This window comes from Thermobia domestica, chromosome 6 (genome assembly GCF_964235325.1).
Source record: "Thermobia domestica chromosome 6, izTheDome1.hap1.1, whole genome shotgun sequence".
In the NCBI taxonomy this organism is placed as follows: Eukaryota; Metazoa; Arthropoda; class Insecta; order Zygentoma; family Lepismatidae; genus Thermobia; species Thermobia domestica.
In genome coordinates this window covers 158,546,100-158,568,302 of record NC_137459.1, presented here as the reverse complement: position 1 = coordinate 158,568,302, position 22,203 = coordinate 158,546,100, and the positions used below count along the sequence as shown (strand labels likewise).

Genomic DNA, 22,203 nt, shown 5'->3' with positions numbered 1-22,203 from the left:
GTACACTTGTGTATTGTAAAACGTAGACATTAAAACATCATCGGGATATGAATGCTAGCATACCGATACATTTCACTTGAGGTGTATACTGGTAGAAGCGCATTTAAGAAGACCCAGTAGGATTTTACAGATCTGGTCCAGAGTTGCAAGGAAACTGTAGGTACTAGTGATCCTACCGTGGCTCCAGTGGGACATCACGAATATGTTATACAGAATATTCAAAAAAACGTACATTACTAACTTTAACAGCACTAAAACCAACCCGATCGCAAGGTGTTCGGGTAGCTACCTGGTCGTTCAGATATTGAATTTCTGTCTCGAGTATCGAACGCCTGCAGTAGAGATTGGCGTACGTGGGCTATTGCTGTTGCAACATCCCGGCAAACCATTCCATTATTTCCAACATGTGCTTGGTAGGGCTTAGGTTCGGAGACCTAATAGGGCAGGGTAAAAGTCTTGTACCAGGTAGACCACACTCTGTTGTGCCGGCAATATGAACTCGTACTTTACCCTCGTTTAAGATGTGGTCTCACAAAATGTTCAGGCAATATAGAAGGATAGAATTGATATCATTACAAATACAATATACTAATCATACTCCTTGAATGAAGCTCAAAATCGAGCCGGATGTGTAGCTGTTGTCCTCTATACCTGAGTGCGAAATATAGGTCTAATATTGCAAGTGCAAACACACTATTGTCAAGGTATCAGTTGCAGAAATGACTGTTAACGCTGAATACACCACCCTCAAGTTCTCCTCGCCAATACAGTATCTCCCAATACCAGCGGAGGTGTCAGAGGTAGTCGTGCAAAAGAAACACGGAATGTAGATTTGTCTCCAACCAGTTGATTGTTGAGTGTTCGTATGCACACATGAGGACCATGGTGTGTCTAATTGCATTTGAGATCGTCATCCTGTCTGGTAGGCCATGCGTGTGAACGATCCTTTTGTGCCACGTAGGAGCACGTCTACTGTGGGAACTCTACCTCCCATCGTGGTTTCTTCAACGGGAGCACTGGCACGTCTCGATCTACGCTAGCAGCTATTGCGCGGAACTATCTTCCCACCTCTCGCAGCTGCACTGTAGGCCTCGTGCTTGCTGGTGTCTTCCTGGCATAACAAACAGTAACTGTCATCCACACACAACCTCATTTTTTCTTTAGTTTAACGTTCCACGATTATGCCCGAGGAGGAGGAAGCAGGAGAAATCCGAGAAAACTCACACACACTGTATTTATCCACCACAAAGCCCACCTGGCAGGAGACCACCGCGCTCATATTTGTCCGACGACCTTCAAACTAAGATCATTGTGCTCTTTACAGACACGAATTCTGTGGTACGAATTTTGTTCGAATCGGATAATATATACAGCTCTTCCTAAGTGTTTCCTCAGAGTCCTCCTGATCCCTGTAGACGTTAAATGGATAATTAGTGGTTTTGATAATCAACTTATTGATCTCTTTAGAAATCAGACTCTAATAGGTTAAAGCAATCAGGAGGGACTGTATGCAAAGAGTCGTGTAGGGTTGAAGATATTGCCATAATAACTTTGAAACTGGAAAGAATAGTTCTCATCTCATCGTACATCTTCGAAAATTCCTGTGTGTACTGATGAACCCTCATAGTTGGGGATCTCGGGACAATGCCAATCTTCCCCTACCTAATTACTATACTGTCCTTCGTAAGTACAGAAGCAGTAGAATAGCTGGATATGTATATTTAGCACCCAACTGTAGTAATTGAGATGTTACTGGATATTCTGTTACGCAAACTGACCGTGAAAGTATCATGTTGATTTTAAACATCGTAGTTGTCAGTGGATTTTTCTTCTTCTTTAAATAGCAGTTGAAAAAGAAAGTGTTTCATAAATGAGACTTTCCCTTACTCTTCCATCCTTAGAACTAATTTTGTCTTTTAAAAGGTAGTAACGTAGGTGTATTTAAAAGCCCAGAAGAATTTCGTTATGGAAACAACTAGTTACAAAACAGATAGCTTCTTATTATCGCAGAATTTTTTTGGTTAAAAAAAAATATCATCAAAGGCTCCAATTCTAATAATAAACAGTAATGCTAATGGGGCGCGGCGGCTCAGTGGTAGAGCGCTCACCTCTGGCGCTTGGGGTCACTGGTTCGATCCCAGCTCTTGCCGAGTGGTGTTTTTGGTGGACAAACCCCGTGTGCGTGGATTTTATAGGGGTTCTCCCTTTTCCTACCACTTTTCGTCATTCCATCAATATCCGTCTCCCTTAACCTCGGCGCAGAAACATGGAACGTTAAACACTATCCAAAAAGTTACACTAATAGATGTCGCTACCTGCATTATTTCTTTCCTGTATAAGGAAGACCTCGAATAATTGTATAAATATGGTATAGAGTGTGGGATGGTTGGTGAGTAGAGATGCAAAAATTTTAACTTTTGAGTTAATGGCATTTTATTCTTCTCTAGACATTTCATTTTTAGTCATCCGTGTTTCATTTCTTAAAGCTTAGTACGCTAGCTTCTAGCACACAAGTTAAACTTATGTTTTTCAATATATCTATGGAAGTGCACTTCCACATTTCTGTTATGATTTAGCAGTAATCTTCCAGATACAACCTTGAGTACTATTTATATATATATATAATCAGTAGCGGATTTAGAAAAGTATTTTGGGAGGGGTTTTCCTTATTAGTGTTTAGTTTTGTAAAAATGCCTAATTTTTATTTGAGGGGAGCTTGAAGTTTGAGTAACGGCATAACTAATATTTCGTTTGTTTTAGAAATTCCGTAATTTCGGGGAACAGGCTTCAGTCCGAAAGACACCCCCCTTCGCAAATCCGTCACTGCTGGTAATTACAGTGAAACCTGTGGACTTGGCCACCTCTCTAAGTTGGCCACCTGCTTATCTTGGCCTAGTTCGTCTTGAACCTGCATTTTCCCATAAGACATTTGTTACTTACTACTCTATAAGTTGGCCACTTGTCTATCTTGGAAGTTGGCCACACTGAAGCAATGTTTACCCTATGATGATAATGATAAATTTGCCTGCGTATCTTGGCCACGAAAAATACAGTTTTGTTATTTTTCTTAACTCTTTCGAATTCCCATATGAGAGGCAGATGTTCTGTATTTGTGACTGGACACAAAGAAGCATAGATTCGCACGATTTGTTCTTGGAGGTCAATGGCCAGAACACTACCCTCATAAAAGTGTGGTGAAGGAAGATGTGAAGAAGAAAAAGCACGTACAGGGATTCAGGAAATGGTTGTACGTATTTGTTTACCCTGTCTGTTTTGGTAATACCATTAGCTATATCGGCTCCTTTCATCAGTGGGAAGCTTTAGTAATTCCGGAAAATTCTCAAGGTTAAAGCTCAATTGTCATTTATTGGCACATGACTGCATGTCAAAAGGTAGCGGAGGTTTTGAGATATGAATTCCCTCAAGATCTTCTCAAAACATCTTTTGCTGCGAAGGAAACACTTCTAGCTTATTAACAAGAGGTAGTTAACTACAATATTAGAACGTGCATATCTGCCAAAAAGAATAAAGCAAATATGTCTAGAATGAACCACCATTCAGTAACAACTGAAAATAAGTCACATATAAATTGCATATGAATTTCTCAATTTATAACTTAGCTTTTCTTGTTTTCAATCTAAATCACTCAGTGTGCTATAATATCAATTTCAATAAACTGCGTACATACACTTCTATTTCATGGTTGTTTGTGTTATTGTGTTTTCAATCCGAATAATCCAATGTACCAGACTAGTTTTCAGGAAGAGAAAGGTATGCATATATATTAAACATACTATCAAGAGCGCCGATCCTGGAGGGACCGAGGGGGCCCGGACCCCTCAAAGCTCATGTGGCCCCTATATTATTTATGAGTATACAATATTTGGTTTAATTTGAGTGCAATTTGTCTTAAAATCTTCATATATATACCTTCTGCATCTGAATCCCCCCCTCAAATTTACAGAGAAATCGGCGCTCTTGCATACTATAGTAATATTTTCTAGTACTGTATATTTTTATGATTACTTTATATACATTATTTATAAGTAGCTGTTGTGCCACTGCTTATTGAAATCTTACAATCAAGTAATACTAGAAATCCTACTCTAAAAATACACAAATCACACTTACTTTCTGTAAGTTGGCCACCTGTCTAAGTTGACCACTTTTCGATGGAACCGATGGTGGCCAACATAGACAGGTTTCAGTGTAGTAATAACAATGATTTAAAAATAATAAGAAAGGAAGCCGACCAAGACTCACAGTACACGCACTATTTCTACATTCACAAATAGAATTAAGAAAAAACTTTTGTTAGAATGGTCGAATGCGGGATTGAATCCCGGACTTCCCGATAGAAGCGCAAAAGCTAACGACTTACTCATGTTTGTTGTGCAGGACTTAAATGTATTACCTAGTTTTTTTTTGGGGGGGGGATTCCGTAGTTGAATTCCTCTTGTTAAAAATTAGGAATTTTTGAGGACTGGGTAAACCATGGCAGTGGGCATATAAAACTTGAACTGTAAAATTTCAAGAATATAAAGAACCACCCAAAACAAAGATCTTGATGTGCAGCCTTTAAGCATATCATATAAATGTAAGCATTTATCTTGTTTTTTTTTTAAATATTTTGTCTCAAAAAAAAAAAAAAAGGCTGTGGAATATGTTGAAGTAAAAGTACTATATACGATTTTGCTAGTTTTCTGAAAAAAAGTACTTACTTTTGTATATAAGAGGTTAAAAAAATTCTTATTATATACATTGGTTGATTCCTTGGGATTCATATTGTAAATGTTAAGAATTAAAATTGTTTGAAATATCTTTTCGAAATTCATGGTTTAATTTCGAGGTTTTAGATTATTATTAGCATACCACTAATTAAATGAGTCTTCTCTGTTGTTCAGAAACGAAACAAAGTCTGCTTTGTCAATTTAAAGAAGAATCTTGAAAAAAAGAAACAAAATTTTCCAAGCAAAATAGCCAAGCAGAAAAAATCGAGTTTTTAAAATAAAAGCCGTTTTTTTTTTTCGAGAAGTAAACTAAAGCAATAAATAAATAAATTTGTTGAATTGTAAGCAAGTAGACTTTTTTTTTAGTTGAGCATGATTTTAACCCATAATGTACAGCGAACCAAAAGCTTGGGCAGAACAACTATTGTAAATTTAAAATTTGCCAACTAATTAATTGGATTGCCATTCCAGTACTAATTATTCACTAAAACTTCTGATTATGTGTTAATGCACGTATATACTTATTGAGTTTGCGTGTTTGTTCATTTTTGAAAACTCAGTCTTATATCCATTGTTCAGATTAACAGAAGACTTTTTCCTTTTCCTAGTCAGCTCCCCAATATCACCCAGTTCAACGATAAATTGGTATTTAGAGTCTTGATTTCTAAGATGATTGCCCAACATACCCTTGAGTGACTTAAGCCCCTTAGCATGTTCCACTTTTATCTAGTTTCACTTCAGACTTTCCATTTAGCTCCAGCTTGATTGTGTATATTAGCAAATAACATGCAATTTGTGTAGCATGGTACACTCGAAGAAATAAATATTTTCCTTTAGGTTAAGCATACTTGTTGAGAATAGTAAATCTACTCTTGACAGCACCACTCGGCTGTAGAGTTACCCTCTCTCCTCCAGCACATGAACCAAACAAAAGTTTCGAACGCAGACAGAAGTGAAGAGTGTTTTAAGGCACAAGTTTTTTAAGCATATTTAAAGAGATATTCTTCCCGGGAACATTACATAATGTGCTACTCAAGCTGCTGAAGTGTGAAGGGAGGAAATGACTTTTGTTATTCATTTTTTTTTTTAATTATTTGTACGGAAACTGCTATAAACACTTTGTTCTTTTCTGCATTAGGAATATGGGATGTATATATATATAATATATCAACTCCAGAATTATATATAATTCTTAAATTTATTGGGCAACGATCCCAATCTTGCGTATCAGTTGGTATTTTATTTATGATATTACTTGAAAGGTTTCTATATTCGCAATGTCAGTGACCAATATTTGTATCGAAGTCGACACGAAAACGCATGTGTCTGTGGCAGTTTGGAGACAATGCTTTATGTGTGATGCTCCTAAATTCGACTCCCTGTGGGGAGGTCATTAGTAGGTTCGTTGATTTGAAGTTTAGAGTCCTTTTTCAGCATCTAATTGGCAGCAGGCTTCATTTACCAATAATAATAATTAGTGATACAATTCCCTAATATTGCAGTCCCGAACTATGGTCTATCACACGACTTTCCGCTGAGTGGTGTATCGTGAGCATGTTAATCCCCAACGCGATTTTTACTGGATTTCTAAGCCAACCAGAATGCATTTATTTGAGTTTGTATTGTCCCCACATTCACTCAAACACGATTGTTACTCGAGTTTTTAGGCCTACTGGATGGCTTTTAGTTGAGTGATGTGTTCTCAGAACATTGTTAGTGGATATCTGGTTCTAGCAGACGTTTATAAGTAAGCGCTGTGTGGTCCCCAATGGATCCGAATGTAATTGTTACTGGGATTTCTAGGTATAACAGGCGACTTTTTGTTGAGTGAAGTATGGTCACCATATCGACCCCCAACGCTGTTGTTACTGGGTTTCTACACTGACGAGAATAGTTTTAGTTGGGTGTTGTGTGGTCAGCACATTAATCTCAACGCCTTTGTTGCTGGACTTCTAGGCCTTCCTTTTGATCAATTTTTTTCAATACATCATCTTGATTCAAAATAGCGGTCATTTCAAAATTTGAAATACCCATAAATTCCTTATTATTAATCGTAGAGAAAAAAGTGAAAAGGGTTTATTAAAAAAAAAGTAGTTATGGTGGGAGGAAGAGAAAACGGTGCGGAGCTGTCTGGAGGCTAGTTTTTCTTTTAAACTGTACACCGTTTTTGTCCTTTGCCTTAGTATATTTCGAAACTACCGTTTTATAACTAGATAGCAACCAAATTGTGGATATAACTTTTGTTTCATAGAAATTTTCTGTCAACGTTATTAAAGAACTTTGATAGTTCCGCAGCTTTTAAACTAGCAGTTCGATTGGTGTGAAAATAAGTTTTGAAATGTATTAAGCTACTAAATATATTACTGTTCAAAAATAAACTTTCTGGTTTATATAGTCCAAGTAATGGTTTGAGTTAAAAACAGTTTGTCTATGTTAGACAATGTGCCAGTTAGAACCATGTTTCATAAATTAAAAACTAAAACGTACTAGTAGTTTAAACCGCAGATAATTAGTAATAGTATAAACTGACTGACGAATTCAATATACTCGAACATCTATTCAGCGTCCAAATAAGGTGAAAATGTTATGTGTTTTTAACAGCTTTCTCCCTGATAAACTATTCTGTTATGCATTCTATGTAAATCATTAATAATTATCATATGCCTAGCACAAATATATATATATGTATATATAGATATATAGATATAGATATATTAGATACTAAAACGTTAATCTGTATCTGTGTGACCTGCATCTCAAATTTTAACCTAAATTAACGGCCGTGCTTATGCATGTAAATCTTATATGTTATAAAATTGTGATGTTCATACTATTCTTGAAACACAATACAGGGAGTCTATAAAGACCTGCAGGAAAGTAAAACTATAACTTGGAGACTACGTAATGTATTAACAAACACTGTTTGGTGTACTTACAAATAAGTTCAAAGTTTTGTTTCAATTAGTTAAGGTTCATCGCCAAACCTACAATTGTGCACCATTCACGTCCAAACACTCTTGCAGTCTTTTTGGGAAAACAAGAATTGCGTGTTGACGGTGCTCGTCTAGAATGTTCAAAATCACATCAGTTATTTTGTTCTTGAGATCTTGCAGATTAGCTGGCTTCTGCGAATAAACCTTGGTCTTCACGTGTCCCCACAGGCAGTAATCACAAAGCGACAAATCTGGTGATCTTGCAAGCAAGGTCTGGGTCCTCTTCAGCCAATCCATCTCTCTTTAAATTCTTCGTTAAGAAACTGTCGAACTTGAAGGGCATAGTGTGGCGGTGCCCCATCCTATTGCATGTGGACCTCATTAAGGATGCCTAACCTAGTAAGTTCTGGCAAAAGGAATGTCTGTAGCATGTCCAATTGTTACCATTTACCGTCTCTTCCTCGAAGAAAAAAGGACCGATAATGTGGTCTATTGAAACAGCACACCACACATTGACTTTGGGACTACTTCGCTTGTGCTCCTCGAATTCACGTGGATTTTCCAGCCCCCAAATTCGGCAGTTGTGCCTGTTCACTTTTCCCAACACATGAAATGTGGCTTCATCTGAAAACAGAAATCGAGACAGAAGGTCACCATCTTCTTGTAAGCGGGTAAGCATTGACTCACAGAATTCCATTCTCATGGCACAGTCTTCCTCTATCAGCTCGTGCACAAATTTTAACTTATAGGACCGGACCTTCAAATTCTTGCGTACGATCTTGTGTAACGTTGACTTCGGTATTCCCAGTTCCAATGACCTACGTTTAAGCGACTTCATTGGACTTCTGGCTACGCTGTCCTGGAACATGTGAATCACATCGTCACTCGTTCCTGGCCTTTCACTGCGTGGTAAATCTGACACACATCCTGTTTCTTTTAATTTCTCGTAGACACGGCGCACAACAACTCTGCACTTGAGTGACGTCGTGCTGTTCGCGATTTGGTTCCCATCTGACCGTGATTTAGGAGGCAGAAAAGTGAACTTATCAGCGTTGCCAACTGAAATAAATATTCGCCATGAATCTAGAAATTTGAGGTATTATTCATAACTCGTACGTTGTACCTTTTCATCTATGTATACCTAGATCATTACTATTAATAATAGACGTTGACATTCCACAAATAAAAATGAAATGTCAAATATTTTTTCATCTATGTGTATGCGTACATAAAGGAAACACTCACCTACATTTCTTCTATTCCGGATAAGTCGCCGTCAGTATCCTCTTCTGAATCACTGTTGCTATCACTATCGACACCACCAAAACTGTTAACGACCCTCTCAGAAATTTCATCCATAATTTCTTCTGCTTCCCAATACTGAGTTTCAATTTGCTTCACGTGATTACAAACTGATATCCATTCGTTCCTCCCGATTTCCCAAACCTAATTTGAACATCATTAATTTTGAAAGTTGTGTTTCGTGATGAAACCCATCCTTTCACCAGAGACCAAATTTTTTCAATTGGCTTCAGTTCCGCGTGGTAGGGGGTAAACGAAGCACAGAGTGTCCATGGCGTTTGAAAATTTCGTCAATTGCAAACTTTTTAAATCTATATTTATGTGATTGGATTAAACTATACAGTTCCGGCTTCAGCATATTACAATCAAAAGAAACGTTTTTCTCTGTCAGCCACTGCATCATTTGTTGCTTAGTCGAACCAGAGGTAGGTGCTTTTTCCAAAATAACGTTATGATAGGATGCATTGTCAAAAACCACGACAGAATTGCGAGGGAGATTTGGTATTAATTTATTTGTAACCCACTTTTCATAATTCTCTTGGTTCATTTGATTGTGGTAGTCACCTGTAGACTGACTTGCTTTCCACATTAATAATACATTGGGTACAAACCCATTTCTCCCTCCTGCATGAATCATAATTAACCTCTGACCCGGAGAGACTGATGCTAATAGACCGTGAGAGCTATCGTCGGTCCAAGATTTGTTTGAAACGTGAGATGATAATATGTATGATTCGTCTACATAAACTATATTTCGCGCTTGGTTTCGATATTCCTTTATACGTCTCAAGTAGGAAATTCTTTTTCCCGAATTTCTTGAGACTCGACAAGTACGGTTCTGATAGTTTTAGTCTTTTTCCACAGAAACCCAAGATCCTTTAGAATTTTTCTAAGGCTTGTGCACCCACCCTGAAAACCTATTGATTCTGGAAGCTTTTTCCTCAGTGTCGAAACAATAAGAACTCTGTGATCAGTTTTATAAAAGTCGTAAATTGTTCTCCGAATAACATCACTGTTAAACTCATCTACCCCAACCACAGGTTTCTGACAACGACGGATTTTATTCGGAGTTTCAAAACAAGTTTTCTTAGCTTCAACTCTCTGCCCTTCCTTTTTAATATTTTTGATCGTCCGTAACAATACCCCTACAGCTCTTCTTTCTAAAGCTTTTCCAACAGGAATTGTGAAGGCACCTTCTCGAGCTTCCATCTTCATAAATTTGATTACATTTCAAATCACCTCTCTAGCCTGTGAATGGATCTTTTTGTGCTTCACTCTGGAGTTTATAACATTAACAGTCACGTTAATTCACACACCGAGACACCTACAAACTATTACACTAGCCTATCCACACTACACTGAACCGGCATATTCGTCATAACAACCTCGTAACAACAAACACCGTATTTTCAACCTACCAGCATACACGAAACCTAGCCAAAGAACAAACTTCGACAAGCATCAGAAATATCTTATTTCGAGGGGTGAGTGAGCCATATCCCTTGTTTTAGACCCTAAGCGAATGGAATGCTACGATTGCCAAAATGTACCATGTGTTATGTTGACCAACAGATGTGTAGGAGTTTTTTTTTCCCCACTCAATATTACTTAGCATTGTGTTATAGTGGTGTATATAAATCTGAATTTTTGTGTTTTGTAGAACTAAAATACTATGTGTATCTATTCTTTTGTGTGTTAATATCTGGGACTGTGTGGATATTTTTGTATGAGTTCTTTATCCTTTTTTTATGCCGGCACATTCAGGTGTTTGATACATTCAGTTATTCTTAATTTTAATAATTGATTTCAAATTATCTTATACTTTGGTTAATTAACGCTATGATATGGAAGATAAAAGATCTTTTTTAAAAAAAAAAAAAAAAAAAAAATCGGGAGCAGTACTACGATCAGAAGTCTTAAGTAGGGAAATGATATATAATGTCAGAGCTTACTTTGAGAAAGAAAGAGCAAACGATGGTCTATTTTTATCAATTGCAAAAATAGTGGAGAGGATGTGTGATGCTTTACAAAGAGGCAAACATTCAGTAATAAACTATTTTTTTTTTTTTTTTTTTTTTTTTTTTAAATAAACGTTTTAGTATCTACTACTGACAAGTTTGGGTAATCGCGGTTGGCAACATATCTTGCGCATGCGTAGTATCAACCATTTCCTCTCATTTTCATCTCACTCGCTCGGGAAGTAACGGTTTCAAAGTGCAAAGTTAGCTTGCGCCGTGTCTACCACCTTTGGATACTTGTTTCTGCTGGGGGTGTTTTTCCATACGTTGTTTGGAACTTCCTCCGCACTGAAACGCAAGATTTTAATTCCGCAAACCACAAAACATGTTGTGCCTTTTCTTTAATAGACGCCATCTTAAGTCACGTGATTACCAGCGCAAACGTCATCGAGCATTGTGGCCAGCATCGAGTATTGTGGCCAGAGCAAAACTTTAAACTTCCCTTCTTCCAACCCCCAAAATTTATACACTTAAACGTAACGGTTTCCAAGTTATAGAGTTTTACTTTCCTGCAGGACCTTATGGACTCCCTATATATGCCTTCCAAACTAGTTCTTAATATAGGCAGCGGATAATAACTAATGAAAATAAAACGTTCAGTCCAGTTGATTTAAATTAACAAGATTAGTGTAAAAATCAACAGCTACAAATGTATTATTTTTAGTTTCTCCTTATTTAATATCTAAATCAAAATGAAACCGCTTATAATTTATTCTGTAACAGGTAATTCTAGTAATGAATTCTTCAAGTATTGTAATGTTAGAATTATGTATTGGAATGGAAAGTAAATTTCAAGACACCTGCTTGATGTCGATGAACGAAGAAAATTGTTACTTTGCAAATCCATATATGAATTTTAATGCTTCTAGTCTATTTTATAAAACTTGTTAGGTCTGTTTCCAAATTTATTACCAATCATTCAAGGAATATTTATCATTATTATTATTATTATTATTTACAGGTGGATAAAAATAAGATTGAAAACCCTTTGTTGATATTTAATACATTACTTGCTGTTATAAATCTTTTCATGAAAAAAAGTAGCATAATATTATAAGCTTATAATTTGCATGCAGATACGCACAAGTCACTTGAGACTTGTAATGTGAGTCTCGTGGTATTCCGGTCATTTCCTGTTAAGCAATGTTATACGTCCGCTTTTATATTCAGAGCAACACAGAGAAAAGGGACTAAAGAGGGATGGAAACGAGGCAGGAGAAAGGTGTAGATGAATGTTGGTAGTGTCCAAGCAACCCTGGATCCATTTGTGGTGCACTTACATTAATGTTCTGTCACCACTTCAATTGTCAACGGGATGCTTTCCAATTTGCTCTGTGTCTGTTTAGTTCATAGAATAGGAGAATCAAACTATGACGTCATAGAGCATTACGTTAGGAGTGGCTGTACGATATTATTAAAAATTAATTTCAGTGGAACTGTAATTTTAGATTAGGACTGAGTTGCTTCGGAGGAAGTAATTGTTTTTACTACATTAGTGACTGATATCTGCAGTATTAATTTTATTAGAATAAAGCTACATCCAAGCCATAATTGAACTCTAACAATACTAATAATAATAGTGAATAAATAAAATAAAGGTAACATGGTTGCTCAATGATAGGGCACTCATCCTTGATGCGAGGAAGCACTGATTTGATGCCCGGGCACGCGAGTTGGTAGTTTAAAACATCGTGCCCGTGGGTTTTCTCAAAGTTTTCCCGTTTCCTTCTACATTCGTATCTCACTAATTCTTTCACTGTCATTCAGTTTCATTATCTGTCTCCTTTAACCTGGAGTGTATGACGGTAGGACGTAAAACCATAAGTTTCATTTAATTCAAAAATAACTAACTATGCTGATACTATTATTTTTATGGAAATTTACAGAATTGGAATAAAACTTTATTTATCTTCGTGTTGGAAATAATGTCAAATCCTTCAGTATACAACATTTTTCAACAAGTGAATATGAAATTATAGTCTGACTTGTAATTTTGAGTGAAGTGAGTTACGAAAATAAACTAGTAATTGTATGTTCTTATAAAATATCCGGGAAACAGAATTTACCACCGCATGAGAAATTTAGACTAGTGATTTGTAACCTGTGAAGTAATGACAGGTAAGTTTAGAAATAGGGACCGAGGGACCATTTCATAAACTTATAAATATACTTTTTTTTTTCCCGCAGTTCTTCGGCACTTTCGGCTGTGTTATTGCTTTTTTTCTTTCTATAGAATTTCTCCTTTCCTTTTGCTATCCTAATTTCAATTTTGTTTGTACTGTCCTAGTTCCGATATTTCCATGTGTTTATCCTTCTTCCGTCCGAAAATAATATCACATTACCCACATATATTTAAATCTTCATCTCTGTAATTTAAAAATGAAATACCTTACATTTTTTTTCTACTTTTATGTTAATACTATCTGAAATTCGTGTTCTTCGTGAGGAAAGCATAGGTTTATGGAAAGTATTGAAAAGTATAATTAAACACCTCCCTCTACCCTTACAATATGTGTTTGAATCAGTTAAAAAAAAAAAAAAAAAAAAGAAAAGAAAAAGAAAAAGAAACTCAGTTTGACGCGAGTGCTAACTATGTTTAAATATGCATTTCATACTGTGCAGCCGTTATTCTTTCCGAAACAAATTAAACTCTCTTTCTCTTCCCCGCTTTTTTGAAATCCATGTGAACTGATATAACTCAAATCGACCCCAAGTGCTAATTGTATTCTAAAAGTAATTTTAAACTGTTCAAACGTATCGTTATTTCGGTTACTTTATGAATACAAAATAGGAAATTAGAATATCTTAGATGCTCTCTAGCCCTCCTTTAAAAGTAGAATTTTCGAAAATGCTGAAGCACATAACTATGAATAAGGAGTTTATATGCCGAGTTTCATCCCCTAATATAGTTTATGTTCATCAGAAACTCAATTTTTGGCTTGCATGTTTAACTCTCCCTCCCTTTAGGATATGCATTTTAATGGAAGTAACATGAGAAAATTGTGGGTCGAGCCAAGTATTTTAACTATATTCAAAAAATCATTTTAAATGGTTCTGTAATTTTCCTTTGATGATAACACAAACAATGACAAAAATATTACAGAAATCTTCCTCTTGTCCTGTTACATGGGACGTATGTGAACCGTGACAGTTAGATATTTATGAAAATTGGTACCCGGACTGATTGTCTATCGCTAATCATCGTGCTGATAGTCACTCGGTGTGGAAATGCCTTGTTTACTCGCTACGTATAATACATATACCAAGCAGTGATCGGGTGAGGCGTGCCAAATTATACAAAAAAAAAAAAAAAAAGTATGCAGGTAACATGGTACCTACAGGGGGACACGTGACGAAGAACACGGCACTTGAGCCACGTAAGCAGTGTTGTCATCCCAACACAAACTTATAGGTTTTCACAGAACATGTACCGTTTTATGATATTAAAAGAATTGGCATAAAACATAAAAGAAAATAAGGAAAAGGTGTTTTTTCAGTGTTGCTAAATAAGAAAGATATGAGGCTCTAAAGTTGAGAAATTATGGGGTCCGTACAGAGAAACGAACAAATGTACAACAACAACAACAACAACAACAACAACAACAACACTGCAGAAGGAACAAATGTACAGTAGGGAATAAAGCACAGCACCCAGTGACTAACTGGCTTGGTCGAGTCATATCGAGTATGCGGTTAGGGCGAGAAATGTACGTATTTTGCCATACTATCTATGGCTTCTCTGTTGTATGTATTGGTGTATTAAGTTAGAATATTTTGCGCCTGTATATTATTGGTAACCTGAATGCAGTGTGTTTTGTCTTCATCGTTGTCTCACATGCTAACGTTTCCTATACTCTCGATTGACACCTATTACAGGTCATCTTTGCGAATTGATTCTGACGTACTTTCTTGTCACAGATTTGTTACCCTTCGTGCCACAGCTTTTCTGTACTCTTTTCAGGCGTTATACCGTTGTTTCTGTGGTTTGAAAAGCATGCAGGATATTATGCAGTGTTGCAATCCCAAGACAGTTCGTTTTATAGCTCTCGGTTCGAGATTTCGATTCCACGCAAAGGCCATTGACCAAAGACCATCCAGTTACAGGAAGACCTGCTGTTCACATTTCCGCATTATGTCAAATGGAACTTCTTCTTTCTACGGCTACTCTAACATGCGCCCTTTTTTGAGTGAGTCCTGTATCAAGCCCGTTAGTCAGTGGATGTTGTGCACATTGTAATTTACTCCCTACTGTACATTTATTCCTTCTACAGTCTTGTTGTTGTTGTTGTACATTTGTTGTTTTTCTGTACGGACCCCATAATTTCTCAACTTTAGAGCCTCATATCTCCCTTATTTGGTAACACTGATAACGCACCGTTTACTTATTTCCTTTCACGTTTTATGTCAATTGTTTTAATGCTATACAATGGTATACATTCTACTTGAAAAACTGTAAGTTTGTGTTGGCATGGCACACTGCTTGTGTGACTAGTGTCGTGTTCTTCGTCACGTGTCCCCCTCCCGAAGGTATCAGGTTACCTGCATACATTTTTCATCTTTTGCCTTTTTCCTGCATTTTTGGGGTATAATTCGGCACAGCCTCACCCGGTCACTGCTTGGTATATGTATTATACGTAGCGGGAAAAAAGACATTTCCGCACTGAGTGACTATCACCATGATGATTAGCGATCCACAATTACTCAGGGTACCAGTTTTCACAAATATCTAGCTGTCACGGTTCCTTGTTAGAAGCGAAATTTGAGAAAATGCTAGAGCACATGACCACTTATGATCAGAAGTTTCAGTGCTGAGTTTCGAGTCCTTAACATGAGAGACTTCTAAAATACTCAATTTTAGGTGTACATATTTAACTCTGCCCCCCTTAGAATATGAATTTTGATGAAAGTAACAGCCCCAGCCAAGTGTTAACTATTTTCAAAAATTAATTTAAAATGGTTCAGCCATTTTCCCGTGATGATGAGATAGACAACGTGAATTTTCATGTCGAGAAAAGATCGTGAAGAATTTTCCCTCCTCGTCCCCCTTAAAAGGGAATTTTGAAAACGCTGAAACACGTATTCAATTAACTTTAATTAAGAGTTCAAATGCCGATTTATATATCTCCAAGTTAAACAAATCCTTACATTTGGTGTTTTCTGAGTAAATAGGAAATTTTAGTATTATAGAAATTGCTCTCTTTCATTCTTAGGGGCGGAATATTAGAAATCTCAGAAACATATTTATTTATTTATTTTTAAATTAAGAATTGAAATGCCAACTTTTATACGTACAACTTAAACGAATCCTTGCATTTGACATTTTCTGAATAAATAGTGGAAAACTTTAATATGATAGAAATCGTCTTCTTTCCCCTTTAGATGTGGAATTTTCAAAAGTGCTGAAAATCGGGTTCAGTTATTTTTAAGGGTAATTTTGTATTCCGAATTTCATCTTCCCAACTTCAGGAATTTATGAGATACACCATTCTTGGCAAAAATTTTGAACTATCCTTTAGCCCCTTTATGTATTTTGAAAACTATCCTTATCACTTGCTTTTGTAACAAAAGGAATATTCAGTCTTTTGACGTTTCAGCCTATAGTAATGAAGCCTGTACGATGATTAGACACTCACTTCTACTCTTTTATATAATATAGATATAGGTTACGAGACTAGTAAAGCAAGTCCCTTGAACATGTTAATTTTAATTTGTGTCTTTATAATAAGGTACTGAATTCTGTAAGACATCAATAAATTAATTTTATTCTATGTGCTATTTTATTTCTCTTGTTTGTAGGAAGAATTTGAAGCTTCCCTCCCACAAGTACCTGAAGAAACCGCTCAAACCGACCTCGCCAAAACTGCATTAGCTTCGAAAAGTTCAAAGCATACTCACTTAGATTATAGTAAACCCCGGAAAGATTACCTGGATGACTCCAAACCTGTGAAACTTCCTCAGCCGCAGTTTACTATTATCGAAAATTATGACATAGATGATGCTCCTGAGCGACCAGCATCTTACATCAGGTAATGTTTCAAATCCAATGAATAATAATGCGTAAATAATCTTATTTGATTCTATGATGTACAGTCATTGTTTAAAAAGTGCTATTCTCCTACCTCCTTTTTAAAAGTCTTATATTCTCATCATCATGCTAAATTAAATGAATTAAATATCAATATTATTTGGCTGTTTAAGATCTTTACTTCAAGCTAAAACACTAGATTATGCCACAAACCGTATGAAAATACGGTCCTTTAACGGTGTGTACATTTTTAACACGACTGCACATGTGTAATTTCAGGATATTAAAATTGTTAATAACTGTACTTTTGTTACTGACTTGTTAAGGTTGAACACAAATTAATGACTATCCCGAACAATTTCCCGACTTCTTTTCTATACCTTTTCACGCATCAGTACATTATTTTTCCCTAATGAATTTTTATGTGTCTTATGGAAACCCTGTACTTGGAACGTAAATATTATTTTTAACATGGATTGATAGGCGTGTTTTCATAAAATAAAATTATCAACTCAAGAAAGTTTCAGTCACCAGCCAAGTCGGAAGGAATAGAACAGTTGGAGTAATTTTCTTGGGAAAAATATAAAGGTTGATTGACTGGAGATTAACATGTTTTGTCAACACCGACGCTATATGAAATGAAACCTACTTTTAAAATGGAATACGAACTACTAATCGGGTGTGTATCCGAGGTAAGTACCTCCACCGAGAATCAAACCCAGGACTACGCAATCAGAAAGCACACGCTTTAGCCATTCGGCCACGAAAGGATGTTTTAACGTAACTAACACCGACTTCTTTCTGTAAATACATTTTTCTAGAAACTTTCGAATAGAATTCTAGTATGAGCTGAATTAGCTGCTATATTTTTCTCTTGAATTTAAGGGTCGTATCAATATGACAGGTCTGTTGTATGCTCATTTTGAGATTATTGTTTTATTTGTTTTTATAATCGTCCCTTTTTCAATATTCAGACACTCTGTTCTTGGTCTTCCAAATCCGATTACTCTTTCAACTTTTTCTTACTGTGCGTTCAGTCTAAATGTGATTAAATAATATATCATGCTATTTCTTTTTCTCTATCGGGGCTCAGATACGTTGGTTTTCAATTTCATCTTTTAATGTGCCCCTGTTTTTATCTCTGTGATTTTTTCCTTTAATGATGTCGATACGTTCTGCGATGTTAGTCGTTCTTTGTATAGTTTTACTTGTGCTCTCTTAGTTGTAAGCTTGTATAGTGCTTACATCTTTAAACTTCGTCCACCCTACAATCGGGCTACGCATGAATATTTAAATGTATTAATTTCTTCAGCTTTTCTCTCCGCCGAAAAAAGAACTCTTACTTCCTCTTATTCTTTATAAGTTTTAACTACTCTGCCACGAATGTGCACTTTGAACTAGAGAGATCGTGACTGTATAGTCACCATTGATAGCACGTTGCTTCTGGTAAAATTATTCAATTTCCCAGTAATTTTCAAATAAATGGCAGAATTTTAGTGTGGTTCTAAGTTTGAGGCAAGAAATATGCTTATATACAGATATTTATCAATTTAATGGAAACACCGAGTTGGAAACACTTCAGATGTGTTGGTTGGCAACAGTCAGGCGGCGACAGCAGCGCCTTGGATTTGATGGTGGTGTGATAGGGCATACTCCGTGCTACGTGAGGAGCAGTAGAACAGCAGTGCGCAGAAGACTGAGCAGACGGTGACAGTGTGACTTGGGCGACCTCTCTGATTTCCAAAGAGGACACTTGGTTATGTGGTGCGAGCGTGACGAAAATTGAATGTATGTTGGTTTGTCGCGAGAAGAGTGTCCAAGGTGATAACGGCCTACATAACACACGTTAAAACCAATCGGGAAAGGAAACATTGGTCAGAAGAAAAGGTTCAGTGACAGGTCCCGCCAAGCATAAAAGCGGATTGTTATTTAGAACCGTCGTGCAACTGCGATGCAAATGATAGAGGAACTCCAGCAGCGTTTTCCACACCTATGCCGACAATCACAGTCTGTCAGAGTCACATAATTTGGACATGTGGTGTCGGGTTGCATGACAAGACCACTGATAAGGGATCGTAACACTTTATCGCGACGCCAAGAACATGCAACATGGACCACAGACAACTGAAAACGTGCGATATGGTCGTCTGAGTCGTCGTTTACCGTATTTCAAACTACGGGCCGTGTTTGTGTGTGGTGGACGCCCAAAAAAGCGTATGATCCTCTATCTGTCCAGCTGTGAAATGTGGCGGCGGCGGCTCTGTCATGTGGTTTGCAATATTCTGGCTTTCACCGGATCATGTACTGACGCTTACCAGTCGCGTCACTGTCCGTGATTATGTCGTCATTTTATGGGAAAATGTGCATCCTATGGTCCAGATGCTGTTTTCGAGCAGTGACGCCATGTTTCAGGATGTTAATGCACTCATTCACACAGCTGGAGCTGTTGCGACGTGGTTTGAAGAATATCAGGGTGAAGTTGAATACGTTTCCTGCCCCCACTCCCCGCGAATCCCAACCTAAAAATAACATATGGGGTCTGTTTTGGAGATAAGAATCTGGCTCAGATTTTTGCCTCCATCCTCTCGCGAAACTGAGTGATGTGTATGATTATGCTGTTCCTTTCCTTCTGCGTTTTGATCGTGATATTCTTTTTTCATGTGATAAGCATAATACTAGGCTCCGAGAAGACATCATAACCAAACGAATTATTAGAATGTGTGTCAGAAACGCTTCCTTTCTGAATTGTAAACTCCGGATAAGTTCGAAGAAATAGTTTCAAAACAGCTTAGCTTAGGAATCGTAGGACTTGATTCAAGCTGTTCGAGAAATTATAGAGGAAAAATGTAAAGTTCTACCTAAAGGTTTGTGCTTGCGAACCGTATCGTGCCTATTCAAAGGATTTTCGACCAGTAACTTGAGTAATTTTCGGAAATCTTTCTGCTAGCCCGCCTTATCTCCTAAAATGCGCTATGTGCTATGTGTATGCAGTACGTTTCACAAACATTGATACTTAGATAGAACTTGTATTATTTCTTGAGGTGCTTGAACTAGATCCAAGATTGCAAGCTAGGACACTTGGAAAGCAGCGTTTTCGAATTTTCGTGTCTTATAGTTCGTAAAGTTTTTATCAGATGGAAGAATATCGTCGCATTTCGCATCAGTGCTCCAAAAGAAGCAAAAAAGTCCGGAAATGCATAATCTCATGCGTAGTTACGTTTTACATGCGTAGTTCCAGCAACTTAGCCTGAAGAGTATGGAACCGAACAAGACCGGTTTGGGAAATTATATAGAAACCAGTGCAATCTATTCAAATATGTATGTTTCAGAGTCGTAAAATATCTGCACAATAAATATTTTAAAGGATGTCGAGAAGTAACGAATATTATATAGAGGATGGATTTCAAGAAGAGCTTCCAAGTGGAAAATAAAAGTGAATTGATTTCTGTCTTACAGATAATACTTGTAATGAATATTATGATATTGATGTGAAATGTTTAATATTGTTTTTTGTTTTCACTAAATTGTTACTATTATTCTTGGGTTTTATGTTGATGTTGATTTGTGGTTAGTTTAGAATTTAAGTACTTTTAGGGATAATCCTATGAGATGTGTATCTAGAGTTAACGTACGATCCACTCCACATTGAGCTTTTTCAGGGAATTTAATTTCTCGTACAGAGGGCAGGAATGCTAACCAGGTCCACCTTAGCCATTTTAATGTTTATTGGTAAAAATACTTGGTACTCTTGGAATTCAGTTTTCATCTTCAAGTGATAAATTGTGTATTCTAAAAATGTATTAACAAAATACTTTACCTTTATAAATTGAGTTCGCGCACTTCGAATGCATTAACTTAATCCCCTGGTCACTGAATTACTAGGAAAAATTCTAGAGACATTTTACAGGAAAACAGTTCCACGTTTTCAACACTTTCAAAAACATTGGTTAAGTTAATTGAAACTTAATATCGTTTTATTAAGAATTTGCTTTGACGTAGATTAATGTGTGTAATTTTTCTTAACTCTTTTCCAAGAAGTGATTATTTGTGTTTTTCATGTTTATACTTTTTACCCTTTTGAACTACTTAAAAATAGCCGGTTACCGGATTCGAACCCTGGACTCCCCGATTACTTCGCACTATCCTAGAAGAATCGAAAGACTACTCAACTATGCTATGTTAGTTTTATTCTCTTACGCAATTTGAACTTATTTTCCTGTTAAGTTTCAGATTCAGTGTACATTCCTCAGATGGTTAAATCATGTAAATAATAACAACGTTATGTTGTCTCTTATGAAAATTACTTAATCATATTCTAATCAACGAAAACTCACTTCATAAGCGATAAGTACTTTACTAATGGGCTTTTAAAATAATAAGTGTCCCCTAAGTTTGGAAACATAGAGAAGAGTCAATTCATTGTGCATCTACAGGAGAGTGTCATTATTGTTCACAAATCATACTAAAGACAATTTGACCTAATCTCCAGAAATGAGCGATTATCTCCGCCAAAATTACTGCCACAGAAAGGCCAACATATCGAGCACTTTTTTGTAGACGCTTATTTTCCCTGTGTTTCAAGACTATATGTCAAGATCTTATGTTTCCCTAACTTTTCCCCTATGTTTTACATTGAAACAATAGCTTGGAAATGAAGACTAAATTCCAGTGGTATCAAGTACTTTGTCTAAGAAACATCAAATCGGGAGCGTTCTGCATTTTGTACATGATAATTATGTTCAACTGTTTAAGACACTGATTACATGACTAAAACTAAAAGCATAGAATGGTCATAGAAAAAGTATAATTCCTGTAAACTTAATATTAAAAAATAGTAGAGAAAATAAATTATACCAATAAGTTTTTTTTTTTTTAATTTTAATTTTTCTTCTTTGGTATCTTGTTAGTCGTGAAAAGCTTAAAAGAATTCCTTTTACATTATTTTTTTAGTGTTTTGGTTTAATTTTCACAACTTTGATTTTGTTGTGAAAATGGTTTTATTTCTGAACCATGATTTTGTCAAGATAAATTGACATGTTTCATTGAGTGTGTAATATTTTATATAATGCAGTTTTTATTATTCAAACCTGAAATAGATAATATTCAGTCTTAATTTTCTATAAACAACGTGAAAGCAAACATAACCATTTATTACTTCAGGTTTGATAACTCGGGGTTACGTTATAGCTTCACGA

At 36.3% G+C, this 22,203-nt stretch overlaps 1 protein-coding gene across 2 annotated transcripts in view; it reads left to right on the top strand.

Moving 5' to 3' along the window:
* The window catches only part of LOC145688286 (peregrin-like), a 166,490-nt gene that overhangs the window by 32,450 nt on the left and 111,837 nt on the right, over positions 1-22,203 (top strand). For both annotated transcript variants that reach the window (XR_014131869.1, XM_081762280.1), the window contains exon 4: positions 16,780-17,009. Coding sequence is in view for 1 of the 2 variants with exons in the window: in XM_081762280.1 (XP_081618406.1) it covers positions 16,780-17,009 (230 nt within the window). In the remaining variant the exon portion in view is untranslated. The remainder of the gene's footprint in view (positions 1-16,779; positions 17,010-22,203) is intronic.